Raw genomic sequence first — 14,718 nt, 5'->3', positions numbered from 1 at the left:
AAGTCAGTATCTAAGCTAAGAGCTAAGGTGCAGCCCAGTATCTCCCCAGGTTGTCTGACCAGTCTATTCTGCACCAATCTCTATCTTTAAGGAAAATGATATATTGGCATTGTACATAAAGTTCACCTAAGGTGTCTGCGTGTACAAGGCAAGTGGTGGGTCATTGTGACCATTTACAGGATTGAGTAAGGAGTGTTATCTGAGGAGTTACATAGTGGTGCCAGAAGGAGAAAGATTGATCTTCGTGGTTGAGCAGGTATTTCTGCCGTAGGGGAGGTCTGGCTAACACATAATGCAGATGCACAGTGCACACTAGAGGAGGGGGAGGAGGACAAAATGGGCAGAGAAAATTTTATGTTTAAATTTTTCTTCTCTTGCCTTAAAATATGAATTTCAATTTCACCACCTGAAACTTTTTTACAGTAGCACTTTGTTTGACAGCTTGAGGTCATGCTGATGTATCAGAGGCGTGGACAGGTGAATTCTACCTTTTTGTCACATGGGAAATATGAACCAAAAAAGTGTGTCTACTGGCACCTTTCCAATTTTCTTTAAAATAATCTTTAAATCTTTAAAATAATCTAAGATGACATTTTTGGGTTTTTTTGGACTATTCATTCATTCACGATTCTCCCATCAGGTGCTCTTCTAGGTGCAGAGGCCAAACACTGATCAAAACTGACCAAAATTCTTCCCCTTCCAGAGCATACATTCAAATAAGTGACACTTAGAATAGAACTTTAAGCCAGTGAGCACAAAAGCCCTACTTTATCTCTGCCAGAATTTGCAGTCGTGCATTTGTTTATTACTGGGTAGGATGTCCTAATTCTTCATAGGATGTTCCTACTAATATTGAACACATAATTTCATAACTGTATGTGTGATGGTGAGGGGATAGATATGGGCTAGAGAATGAAAATCTTCGGCCTTCATCAATTCCCTGAAGGAATCTATGACCAACACCCCCCCCCCATTAAGAACCCACCCCCTTACTAAATTGTGAGCTCCTTAAGTACAGGCAACAATTATACATTGTCGTTATTTTTTTCTGTATTTCTTTAAAAGGTATATGATTTCATAAAGCATAAATAACACAGTATTAATGGGTTTGTAACATATATAGGTATAATATAATTAAGACAGAAAAGTAACACAGTAAATGGGGGTGATGTTAAATGGAATTATACTCTTGAAGTTTCCTATATTTTAATTGAAGTAATTCAGTATTAACTCTAAGCACCTTATGTGTGTATTGTAATCCCTAGAGCAAACACAAGAAAAAAATATGAGATATTGCTAACAAAATTCCATTAAACAAATTAAAATGAAATACTAAAAAATATTTGCTTAACACAAAAGGAATTAAGAAAGGAGGAACAAAAAGCAAATGAGATAGAATCAAACAGCAAAATTCAACTATGTCAAGGTAAGTATATTAAGTGTGAATAGGTAAACACATTAATCAAAAGGCAGAGATTGTCAGACTGGATTTAAAAGTGAGAAAGTGCTATATGGTGTCTACAAGACACACTTTAAACACAGACACAAAAAGGGTTGAAAGTAAAAGAATGAAGAAAGATTAATCATGGAAATAGAAATCTGAAATGGCCATATTAATATAAGACGAAATAGATTTCTATGTGAGTATTACTCAGAACAAAGAGGGATTCTTTATTATGATAAAAGGGTCAGTGTATGTGTGCCTAATAACGGCTTCCAAATACACCAACATTTTCCAAATACATGAAGTTAAAACAACTATGGACAAATGGACAAATTCACAATCGCTTTGAGACTAAAAAATACAAGTGTTTAATTTTCCACTTAATTCAAATCTCACAGTTCTGATTTGATCAATTTTTTTCATATTTTGTTATATTTATAACAACATTTTGCTATCTTCAGCTAAATCAGTGTGATTTTGCTGTTATACAGCTCCATTCTCTATCTTCCTTTTTATCCAGATCTTCAGAAAAGGAATCCTTACTTCTTCGCCTCCAATTCATTATATATTTTTGCCATATTTACTTCCTGTCTCTTTCTTTATTACATATATATATATTTGTTACAGAGAGTGCTGCGCCCGACGCCTCCCCTTCCTTCTCCCCTTATCATCCTGCTGCAGAAGAAACCACACTCCGTGGTTCTGTACTTACTACATGAGTATGTGTCCATAAGCAGTAAATACTAGCATTTTGTGTTTTGAAGTTTTGCAGAAAGATGAATACAATATGTAATACCTTTTTAGAAACATATTAATACATGTACACCGAGTTTATTTAACTGCTGTTTAGTATTCTGTGGGATGAATAAACCACTCTTTAACCATTCCTCTCCTGGGACACTGTTCCCTAGCTGTTACACAGAGCTTTGCAATTGAGAATTTCCTGAAATATACCTTTGGCACCTCTGCTGGGTATTGTCAAATTGCTCTCCCCAGTGGTCGGGCCACTTTGCCTTCCCTCAGGACTGTGGGAGAATTCTCAATTCCCCCTCATCCTCATGAAAACTTGAAACCAGATTTTTCAATTTTTGCTAATTTTTATTATATTTAACATTGTTCAATTAAGATTTGCATTTCTCTAAAGGCAAGTGAGGATAAACATCCTTTCATGTGTTTGTTGGACATTTGAATTTCCTTTTCTGAAATTGCCTTTTCATCTGCTTTATAAATTGGGTTGACTGTCTTTTTTTTACAAATGGATAGTTTCTTTATGTTCTGACGCTACCTTTGTTGAGGACAAGAATCCTAAGGACCTTCTCCCAGGCTCTTGTTGTGTTTCCCTTCATTTATGGTAACTTTTGGCCCACTGTAGCTTTTATTTTATTTATTTGTTTGTTTGTTTGTTTGTTTTTGGCTGCATTGGGTCTTTGTTGCTGTGCACGGGCTTTCTCTAGTTGCGTCGAGCGGGGGCTACTCTTTGTTGTGGTGTGCGGGCATGCAGTAGCTTCTCTGGTTGCGGAGCATGGGCTCTAGGCACGTGGGCTTCAGTAGTTATGGCTCGCGGGCTCTAGAGCGCAGGCTCAGTAGTTGTGGTGCATGGGCTTAGTTGCTCCACGGCATGTGGGATCTTCCCGGACCAGGGCTCAAACCCGTGTCCCCTGCATTGGCAGGCGGATTCTTAACCACTGTGCCACCGGGGAAGTCCCCCACTGTAGCTTTTAAATTGTGAAGTAGATGAATGTGTGTTTTCTTTTATAGTTCGGGCTTTATGTTTCTTATTTAAAAATCCGTCCTCATCCCAGTACCAAAAAGATGTTCCTTCTGTATTTTGTGCAGAAAGATTTACAGTTTTATAAATTATATTTGTGTCCTTAATCCATTGGGAATTTATGTGTGGTGCCAGGAAGGGAGAGCTGTTTTGTCTTTATCCGTACGTGTGGCCCGTGTATTTTTTTTCCCGTTTAACGCACCCGTTTCTGCTGTGAACCCGGTGCCTTGTACGCTAGTCTTTTCCTCTGCTCTTGCTCTTTACGTCGATCTGAGTAGCTCTACGTAAGGACCACACTGTTGTAAGTACTCAGACGTTATAGCATACTTTGAAATCTGATAAGCCTTATTATGTTTCCCCAAAATTATCTTGACTCTTCTGGATCATTTATTCTTTATTTTAAAATATTTTTATTGTGATACATAACGCACACCAAAATGTGCATAAACTATAAATGTCATGAAGCCAAACAAATCACTATGAAGTGGACACACCCGTAAAACCCTTTGCAGGCCAGAACACTGCTGGCCCCTGGAGCCCTTGGTGCCCCTCCCTTCTGTGACTGCTCTCCTGGCGCAGATGGTCATCACCTCCATGTTTCGCTTTATGGTTTTCCCACTTGACTGATCCATTTACAAAGTGGAATCATAATGTATGCAATCTTTTGGGTCTAGCTTCTTTTTCCCAACATTATGTTTCTAAAAATTTAAACCTTAATATTCCATAGAAATTTTAGGATTGTTATTTAAGTTCCAACCAAAAAACCCCAAGAGTCTCTTTTGTATTATATTGAATATATATATTAATATGGTGAAAACTGATGTCTTAACAATTTTGCATCTTCCCATTCGCAGATGTGATGTTATGATATCTTTATTTATTACTAGCAGGTTTTTTTAATGTCCCTTATTATAGTTTTTTAGTTTTCTATAAAGGCCTTATATATTTTTTATTAAGTTTATTCCTAAGTATCTCATTGTTTTTGTTGCTGTTGTCTGCTCACAGTACATTGTTTTTCCTTCCTCTAGGCAGTCAGTATTTGATCTCCGGTTACTTTTGTTGACTTAAAGAAAAACGCACAACGTAAGAGTTGTGAGTTTAAGGTTTATTCAGGGTCTTACTGAGGACTGTAGCCTGGGCTGTAGCTCTGAGGAACTGCTCCAAAGAAGTAGGGGAGGCACCAGTATAATAAATATGAATTTTTTGGCTGTGAGATACATCTAGTCAAGCATACATCTCAGTCAAAGATTACCGCCAATCAGAAAGAGCAGAATCTCAAGTTAATTTTAGTGCTTTTCTTTGTATGTGAAGGTGCAAGAATCCGGGGTCATTGAAATTCTTCCTGAGATATGCATCTAGCCCTCTAGGGGCCTGTTTATCTAAAGCACAGAGTGCCTCATCCGGGTTTTTCACCCTGAATTCTCCTCAGGGTGGGCTGTCAGCGGGTGACTGCTGTGGGTTGTGACTTATCCTTGTATAATGAGCTACGCTCTTTTGTTCTTTTTTGTTCACACTTTCAAGGATTTCTTTCTCTGTTTCACTATAATGGATCTAGATATAAATTTCATTATGTTATCCATCTTGGGACTATTGCATTTTCAATCTGAGTATCTATATTCTTTATTAATTCTGGAAAACTCAACTATTATCTCTTGAAATATAGTCCCCTTCTTCCTATATTTCCTCTGTTGTCTTCTTCTGGAAGTTCTATGAGACATACATGGAAGGCCTCTCTGTCTGTATGAAGTCCACATGTGTAGAGCCCCCGGCCTCCCCTGTTGGCCTGCTCTACCCACTCCAGAGCCTCTTTGATGCAGGCCCTGCAGAGCTTTTACCTTCTCCCTGTAGAGAAGGGAGAGGGTAGATAGGGGCTCTGCTGGGTGAGGGGAGGAATTGGGGTTGCTTCTTGCACAGAGTTCTGTGATCCTCCACTTCACTCCCACCTTCACAGTACCTGGTGCCTCTAATCCCTGAGTCTGTCGGGGGGACCCTCTCCCTCATTTGGATTTACCCTTCTTCTTATATGCTAAGTATTTCTAACTACTCAATGTGTTTTCCATTTTGTTAGTGTGGTTGAGGATTACAGATGCTTTCAGTGAATGTGAAGTTTGTTTCTGTTTTTGTTTTCTTTGTTGTTTTGTACCATTTTTGAGAGAAGTAGCATAGAAATTATTTGAAACCAAAAGTCCTTTTCCGTTCACTCTTCAACCTCCTCCAGTGTGTCTTTTGCTCCTACCACTGCACCAAAACTGTTCTTAGTTTTGCCAAATCCAACAGTCATCTTCCTCTCTCTGTCTTACTTGAACTCTGGGCTACATTAGACATAGCTGACTATTCCCATCTTAAAACACGGTTCTCTTAGCTTTAGTGGTACTAAACTCTCCTAGTTTTCCTTCTTCTCACTGGCAGCCCCTTCTCAGATTTCTTTACTGGCTGCTCCTACTCTGTCCATCCACAAAATGCTGGTGTACCCTGGGCTCAGTCCTAAATCCTCTTCTTTCCTCTGTAATATGTCCCCCGCCCTCATTATCTCCTGTAGTCCTGTTGCTTTAAACACAGTCTTATACCACTGACTCCCAAATCTTTATCTCTGCAGACTTTTCTCTTGAGTTCCAGATTTTTATATCCAACAACCCTCTTGATAGCTCCACTGAGATTTCTAATGGAGACTCCCAAGCTCATTCCTGCATTGCACTTGCTGTTCTCTCTGCCTGAAAGGTTCTTCCTCCAGTTCATCAAATCACTGGCACCTCACTATCCTTAAGAACTCTGCTCAAGTGTCACTTCCACCCGACCTAAAGAAGGTCCTTGCTCCAAGTCACCTTATTTTATTTCCTTCATAGATCTTGTCTGGAATTGTTTTGTGTGTTTGCTTGTTTACTGTCCAATCTCCGTATTGATCACAATTACCTCTGTAAGAGTAGGCCTTTAGTTATCTTGTCTTCTGCTATACTTTAAGTGCCTAGAACAGCACTTGGTATATAGCAGATGCTCAATAAATTTTTGCCTAATTAGTTAATTTAACTTTTATTAGTAAAACATTAAAGTATACTTTTATTAGACAGAAATTTGTCAAATATGTTCTAATTTGGTATGAATAACTTCTTATCCTAAGAATCAAATTCACAAAATTAAATATTTCCCTTTAACAAAGGAATAGCCATTCTCATTTTTACCTAGGAAACCATAGAGACTCCTTAGACTTCTCTTACCATATAAATTGCCTTAAAGATGAAAAATAGCCTTATTCGTAAACAGAATTGTTAATTGCCAACTATTGGCAAGGATTTTTAAATCTAGGAAAAATACTTGAAAATTTTATTAAAACACGATATACATTTTAGGTAGTCTTTATTTTCTGATAAACGTATTGTATGGCTGGGTCACATCATCGAATATCAAAGTTGTTTTCTCTCAGTATCTCTCTCTGATGGCCATCTGCCAATAAGAATAACCACAGAGGTAGTACAGTGTGAAAGTGTTTAGATAATCAAATATTTCATGGCTTTTTTTTAAAAGACAACATTGTTTTTTTAAATATTGTACCAGTACTTTGAGTGTTAAATAGTTAGGATTTTGCTATCTCTTCTAACTTAATAAAAGCACATTTGTTTACTGAGTAAATTCAATTTTTTGTTGGTTTGTGCTGCTTAGTATCCTGCAACCTGATAGGAGCTCTGGTTATCACCTAACACTACAACAGTGAAAGAAAACACCATCTGAAGTGTTTTGCGGTTATTGATTTCTATGTTAAATATGTTCTTTAACATTTTATGACATCTCAGCAATCCAGTTGGACTCTTTTTCTTTTAGATTTCCGGGCTCTGCTACAACAGCAAAATGTTACAAGTTCATGAGGTGCTCTGCGTCCCCAGCTGGATGGCAAAGTTCTGTTCTTGGACACTTGAGCCCATCTTCTCATCTTCAGAACCCACCAGCGAGGCCAGAATCGGGATGGGGGCCACGGTAGACATTCAGAGACAGCAGAGGATGGAGCTGCTGGACCGGCAGCTGATGCTGTCACAGTTTGCACAAGTGAGGCGGCAAAGGCAGCAGCAGGTAAACGATAATAATCACAATGCAAAATTCACAAATACTCAGGGGCCTGCGTAAACTTCTCCTTTGAGACTGTATGTGTGGTAGAGTCTACATTTCATTCCTATGCATTGTATCATAGATACTTTGACATGTTTCCAAGTGGAATGTAGGTCTCTGATAGCGGCTATTCTTAGTGTTTTCTTTTTAAGGTAAAAAAAAGTAACTTGCAGCTGAAAGACTGGTCAAACTGGACATTCTTGCTCCACTTCTATTAGATAAGCATGATTTCTTAGAGAAACACCAACCTAGTTAACAAGACGGGATATTTATCTGTTTTTATCATCTTGTAAAAGCCACAGTGTCTTCCTGTTAAAATGCTTATTATTGTGTGCTCTGGAGTGAAGAGCAAATGTCAAACTTCTTGATTTTTCTTGGTTGAAATGGAGAGAATATGAAGGTAAGAAAATTTTCAAGGGAACAACCAACAAGTAGATCAGATAAATGCTGTGTTTTCTTAGCCTTGTCATTAATTGTCAGGAAATACTGAGCATTTATCCACAAAAACTGCTCTATCCAAACAATCCAACGCCACACTGGTCTTTCCAGGGTTACTCTGTGTCAGGCTGAAACCTCATACCTGGTCCTTCTTTGGCACTTCTGTGATCCAGTGCATTGGGTTCGTTTCTTGTCTCCATCCCCTTTACCCTCTGGGGTATGAGAGAGAGTTCTGTTCTCTCCTGCCATCTCCCGATCTCCTGCCTGCATTGCGTGTGAGAAGTAGGTCTTCATCGTGTGTGGTCTGGAAAGTGAAATCAGGTGTGATGTCCCTGGACGTCAGTGGAGAGGTGGGTCCCAGAGTTTCTATCTGGGATGGGAAGAAGGGGGCCCCTTATCAATGGGCCGAGTCTGCAGGTAAAAGAGAGAAGTGAAGGCTGTTTCCTACAAGTGTATTTGAATTTGAGGTGACTCTGGAACATACAATAAAGGTGCCCCTGATGTAGTTGAACATGGAGGACAGACATCACTCCTGGAGAGGTCAGAGCTGCAGGTGCAGATCATGGATTAAGTGTGTAGGGTTGGGAGGTGAGTCCTGTAGGAGAATCACATCCAGGATGAATGTAGGCTATAGACTAAGCCTGTATTTAGCAGGAGGAAGAGGTAGATCCTTTGAGGAAACAGAGGGAAGAATGAAAAGTATGAGAACTCAGAATAACCAGTGTCCAGAAAACTGAGTAATAATGAGTATAAATATTTTCTGATAGAATGGACAGAGCTATGAGGGAGAGAAAGAAGTAGTGTATGATTCTGAGGTTTCTGGCTTAGCTAATGAGAGAGATCAATGACAGCACCATCCCACCAACATCAGAAGAGCAGGCGATGGGAAATATATTGACTGAGGTACCTTCAGGCTACCTGGGGGGAGATTCCCTGGTAGGTAGCTGTGGTCTTGTGCTCATGAGGAAAATGAGAGGTTGTGTTTCTGAGGTTGGTGTCCCCAGGCAGACTCTCGTGTGTGAAGTGGATCGGGGAACGCCGTCAGGATGAGCATCTTTGGGGGAGTGGTGGTGAAGGGCAGAGGGAGACTTCGAGCCCCAGTCACAAAGAAGGCCCGAGCTAAGCTTACGGTGCCCAAGCCCTGGAGTTGCGAGAGACCTTCCGAGTCGTCCCAAATTCAGAAAGGTGTTGGCGCAGATTGCAGGTGCCTCTCCCCAGTTGCACGCCATCCACAGAGCAGGTGTTACTTGAGAACCATCTGGTGCCCGCAGCAGGAAGATGGAGCGCTGGTCCTGAAGGAGGGGGAGGATCTGGGTCGCAGATTCGATCCAGATCCGTCCAGAGCATCCGCCCCTCGTGCTGCTTGGATCTTCTTGTTTTACTTAAGTTCTCGGAGCAACAACTCCAAGATTGCAGTGGTGCTCTTTTCCCAGGAGAAACCTTCAAGAGGAAGGTTAGCAGGACAGACTGCATCCCCTTCTGCTGAAGCTGGTCTCGAGGATACACTGATGACCATCTCCCTCGTCTGTTGTCCACTTGAGAGTCCCCCACCCTTGGCTGGAAGGCTTACGTGATGAAGTGACACATGCTGTCATCCCTGTGGGGTCTGGGTCCCTGGTCCCCAAGCCCTTGCCGGCTGTGTCTGCTGCACTTCTCTGTTTACTGTAGAAATTGGGTGAGGAAGTACAAGAGATGCCCTCGCAGATCACCCAAGTGCCACCCATGATCTTCCCTCCCCTTTTTGTGCCCGTGGCCATAGCTTTTCCTGATGATCAGGATTAATTGCTCCTGCCGGGATAATGACTCCTTTCCTTGCCTGCCGGTCTTTTGGCACAAGAGCCCAAACTGACTGGGCAACAGCTGTAACTTAAGATGTAACGGTATTCTTGCTTTGTTCCCGATGGAAGCGTTCCCTTCCTGTGAGCCAAGCTCTGTAAACCACGGAATCCAGAGTTGTGGGACGGGAAGCCCAGATTCCCCAAGTGGGTCACCTTGAGGGAGGATAATCAGGGCCACTTCTCCTTCCATCCCTTGTTTCCAAGAGCCGTGTGTTCCACCTACTGGGGACACAGCACCCGTGTGAAGGTTGTTGATTTAGGGTCTGTACTGCACACTAGAGCCTCAAGTGCTGTCCTTGACGGGTACCATCTCCAGGTTGGCGTCTCACTCCCACCTTCACCTGACTACCCATTGGTCTGGCGAGCTGGTAGCACCTGGGTCATGCTGTGTGAGGGTCAGTGTATCCCGTGGTCTTGGCACTGCCGCACCCTCTTTGCTGGAAGCGGGCCTTGTGGTCTGATGTGATGTCATCTGGAACCCTGGTCAGTACCTCATGCCCTCTGTCAACCCACAGAGGTGGTGCTTAGCGACAGAAAAGGCAGGCAGCCCCATAACCAGAAAATGTGTCAGTTCCAGGTAAAATGAATTGCTGCCTGTAATAGTCAACTCAGGTTGCCCTAACAGAATACCATAGACTGGGCAGCTTAAATAACAAATTTTTCCTCATTGTTCTAGAGGCTAGAAGTCCAAGATCAAGATACCGTCAGGGTTGGTTTCTAGTGAGGACTGTCCTTGGCTCGCAGGCCACCACCTTCTTGCTGTGTCCTCACATGGCCTTTTCTTGGTGCCTGCATCTTCCTGGTGTCTCTTCTTATAAGGACACCAGTCCCATTGGATTAGGGCCCCATCTTTATGACCTCATCTAACCTTAATTACCTCTTTAAAGGCCCTGTCTCCAAATACAGTCACATTGGGGGTTAGGGACTTCAGCCTATGAGTTTTGGGGGGGCATGTTTCAGTCCGTAATGGTGCCCCTTCCAGACTGAAAAGGGCCCAGTATAGTCTACCTGGCTCTATGACTGTTGGTTCTCCTTGATGGATGGTGGCGTACGTATCAGGGCTCAGCACTGCTCTCTGTTACTCTGGAAGCTAAGTCCACGTTAGAGAGTGGGGCCCATGCACAGTGGGGCTCCTTCCCGGCCATCTTGGCTGCCCTGTTCACCTGCCAGCCCTGGGATGGCCGGTGACAGAGGCTGGCTGACGTCAGTCTACCAAGTCATTCTGTCTCTCTCTTCTGTGCTGGATGTTCACAGTAAACATTGGAACCTAGATGTCACGCTTCATGCCTGTTCCTTGGCTGGACCCACAGGACTCTTCCCAGGCCTCCTTGTCCCCTACCTTCCCATCCCCTGACCACCTAACCAAGTCATTCACCACGTCCAGTGGGTCCCTAGGTGTCATTACCTCAGGCCACGTCTCTTTCCATGCAAAGTGGACGACCAAATGCACTGCCCCAGCTCTACCCATTGGGAGCATTTGTCCCCGTCACTGTCCTTCAAGGTGGCCCCTGAGTGGAGCTGTAGTGCAGCCACGGTCTCTTTTCAGCTGTCAGTTGTGTACCAAGCCAACCCATCTATGAACCGAACTTGGCCATTTTCCTCCTTGTCACTTGGTGGTTAGGGACCCACCCCCATGTAGCAGGAGGTGTGAACTGGGGAAGAGGTTTTTATGCAACAGAGGTTATCGACATGGTGGTCTTGGCGGACCTGCTTGTGCAGCTCGCCTGCGCCCCCCCGCCCTGCTCATGCTGACCCTGGATACACCACTTACGTCCGACGATGGCTTTCTTTGGTCCCACCTGACCACAGAACTTGGTAGGTCTCACACTTCTGACCATGCGCTCACTCTGTCCCCGTGGTCAGGCACTTCCTGTCCCCCAGGGTCCAGCAGCAGTGTTTCGAAAGTGTGTAATTCTCTGCTGTGTATGCGTGCCCTTGCTCCAGTGCCCTGGGCATCCGCATCATGGTGGTCCTCTGTGGCTCGCTGCAGACTCCACCCGGTGTCTTCCCCACCACAGATACTTTGAATATCATAGTATCTGCCGGGTTGCACAGCCCAAGCATCCATGGCTGAAACAGACCAAAATCCCCACCCTCTTGGAGAGGGCCTTCCAGCCGGGTGGCTGTGAAGTGACGTCCTTTGGTCTGTGGCTCTCCCCACTCTTTCACTTTCCGAGGTCAGTCTTGCCCACAGTTCAGAATCCCAGCCCCCGGGCTCCTGCCGCAGACTTCTCACTGTGCTGGAGAGAAGAGCGTATGGTTCTGTACTCCGGGGCTTACTCAGTGCCCTCCTCATTTCTTCCCAGCGTCGGCCTCGAGAAACACAGCTGTTTCCTCTGTGTCCCCTGAGGCTCGGGGATTCCGGTCTGCCCAGAGACACACAGCTGCCGGCAGGGCTGCAGAATAGGGGCCCGGATGTGTCCGATTCCAGGGCCTCTGTGTGTGTGTGTTGTTGTTGGTTTTTTCCTTTCCTTTTTTGCTTCGGCTGTCAGGAAACTCAATGCCAAGTTTAATGTTCAATCAAAGTTAGAACTTGTGCTTCCATCTGCTATGTTTTTAAAATATCTTTTTTGATTGTTTTAGTGTCCTTGTATCTTACTGTAGGCCTTCTCAAATTCTGTTATTGCATTTAAGATAAGTCTCTCACTTGTTTGCAAACTGGGTTTTCAAATGTTTTTCATAGAACCCAGAATTTATTTGGTCAAAAAACCAATCAGTTCCTAATTGCTGCGCATTAGATTGATCTGTTTGCAGTTTTTAATTTCAAGCACTCCAAAATAATGCCAAAGTCTTGTTTGAGTGTAATTCCTTTGTACGTCTTTTGCCTGCTTCTGTCGGACTTTGTCTCGCCGCCTGGCAGCTGCTGCTTTGTGCTCGCTGTCGCCTGCCCGCCTGTGGTCCGCACTTGGCTCTGCGGTCGCAGTCAGCCAGTGGTCATTATTGAGACAGTGACCAAGACTGGTGGGGACTTGGTGGGCACCTAAGAAGTGAAAAACATGTCTTTTCCCTTAATGAGTTTGTGATCAACGTCAGGGAGCTCAGCAGATACACTTGAATTAGAGAAACATCCAAGAACGATGAAATATAGACCGGAGTGCGCGGGGCAGTAAGACACCCAGGAAGGCGCCACTGGGGGTCCTGATGCTGTGAGAGGGGGTTTCAGGGACTCGAAGGGTGGGCAGGACGTGGGCGGGCAGAGAGGAGGAGGCAGGTCATCCCAGAGCAGAGGACCAGCCAGAGGGACGGAGACGTGGAGGTGACAAGGAGGCCTGGAAGGGGAAGGCCTCGAGGAGACATGTGGGGCTGAGGTGGTAGGGTACCTAGTGACAGAGAGGAGTAACACAGCGACTGTAATCGAGGGAGGTGTTTTTCAACCCGACGGCAGAGTTGGATTTTGACATTGGAGGCTGTCAAAAGTGGTTTAGTCAGTTGTAAAGGTAGGACAGGTATCTCAGAGAAATTCCTCTCATTGCATCATGTGAGATGGGTGGAGAAAGGAGAGACCACGGAGGAAAAGACTAACAGGAGATTTTAGAAATCCAGCGCTCAGCTCTGTGAACGCCTGGCCAGGATAATGGCCAGCTCCTCACTGAGCTCCTAACCGGCATTGTCCCCTGAGGTCCAGCCCACTGATCTCTCCCCCTGCACACTCGCAGGCCATGGCTGTCCCCTCTGTGCTAAGCTCATGGCTCCCAGACTTAGACCTACGGCCTAGACCTCCTCTCTCCTGGGCTTCAGGCCTAAATATCCTACTGCCTGCCAGGCATCTCCACTTGAATGCTCCACAGGCACCGGAAATTTACCCTTGCTTTGCTAAATTGGCTTCTCCGTCTCACTCCCTCCCTGATGGAAAGCACCATCGTCCACCCAGAGGCCCAAACCAGAACACTGTGGCTTCCCCTTGGACTCTTCCCTCGTGCATCCATGTCCCTCGTGTCCCCTCCCTCACCTGCACCCCAGAGAGTCTGCCTTCTCGCCGTAAACGCACCACTCCCTCTCTCTTCATCCCCCTGCCTTAGTTCAGGCCACCGTGGTCACTCACCTAATAAAATCTTGTCACAACTGCCTCCCTCTCCCCGCCCTGCCCCACACTCCAGCCCCCAGGGCGAGCTCTGTGAAGACGCAAACCTGATTGTCTCACTCCCACCAAAGTCCTTCAGAGGCCCTCCTGAGCCTACAAGGCAGTTCATGCTCGCTACACAAGGCCCTTGCCTGCTTTTTAGCCCGTCCCTTCCCCCGGCCCCCAGCAGCCTCGGGCTAATCATGCTGAACTGTTCCCAGTTCATCTCAGCCCCGTGTTGTTTCTCACTTCTTGCCTCTTCATCTACCCTTCCCTCTGCCAACAACAAGCTTCCCCTGTACCAACTTCCCCACCACACCCCATCTCACCCCACACACAGTCTCTGCTTGCCTAACTCTTGCTCACTCTTGAGTAAACTTTCTGAAATCCCCTCCTCTGGGAAGCCCTCTCCAGCCTCCCGGGCAGCACTGACCCTCTGTCTGTCCTTAGAGCCCCTGGCGTCTTTCCTGACCTCGCCACTCCTGCCCCTCACCATTGACTCACGTCCCATCTGTGCCAGTGGTGTGTCTTGGGGTGGGAGGGGCTTTTCCATTGTATCTCTAATGTGTGAATAATGCCTGGCATGTGGTAGGCACCCATACATTTGGAGAATTAGTGACTCGATATGTATATAATAAATATTTACAGAATTTCTTAATGTACTGAGGCCAGCTGAATACAGGTGAGTAGTCCTGACTGGAAAGTATACAGCTATCCTCTGAGAGGACAAACCACTAAAGACAGCCCGAGACCCATGTTTAGGGAGAGCAGAGAGGAGGAAGAAAGGAATTCCAGGGGGCGGGGAGGAATCCGCGAGAGTTCAGTGGCACAGCAGCCCGGAGAGGAGTGTTTCAGGAAGAATGGGAGAGGGGGTGCTCAACAGATTCAGAGGCTACCCTCCCACCCCCCAAAAAAGGCCAGGCAGAGACGATGACGAGGAGAAGATCACAAGAGTCAGCAAGAATTGGCCCGCTCTTGAAAGGAGTTTCAGTGGGAACGCACCACGTTAAGAAGTAGTGCAGGGTGTGGAAGCAGAGGAAGGACAAGCATCCCTTCTGCCCTGACCAGCCAGCCT

The 14,718-nt window shown here is 45.0% G+C and overlaps 1 protein-coding gene across 1 annotated transcript in view; it reads left to right on the top strand.

Moving 5' to 3' along the window:
- Positions 1-14,718, top strand: part of UBAC2 (UBA domain containing 2) — a 158,893-nt gene that overhangs the window by 113,208 nt on the left and 30,967 nt on the right. The window contains exon 7 of the mRNA XM_061170710.1: positions 7,026-7,271. Within this exon, the coding sequence (XP_061026693.1) occupies positions 7,026-7,271 (246 nt within the window). The remainder of the gene's footprint in view (positions 1-7,025; positions 7,272-14,718) is intronic.

Source organism: Eubalaena glacialis, chromosome 16 (assembly GCF_028564815.1).
Source record: "Eubalaena glacialis isolate mEubGla1 chromosome 16, mEubGla1.1.hap2.+ XY, whole genome shotgun sequence".
In the NCBI taxonomy this organism is placed as follows: Eukaryota; Metazoa; Chordata; class Mammalia; order Artiodactyla; family Balaenidae; genus Eubalaena; species Eubalaena glacialis.
This window is presented reverse-complemented; position numbering and strand designations above follow the sequence as displayed.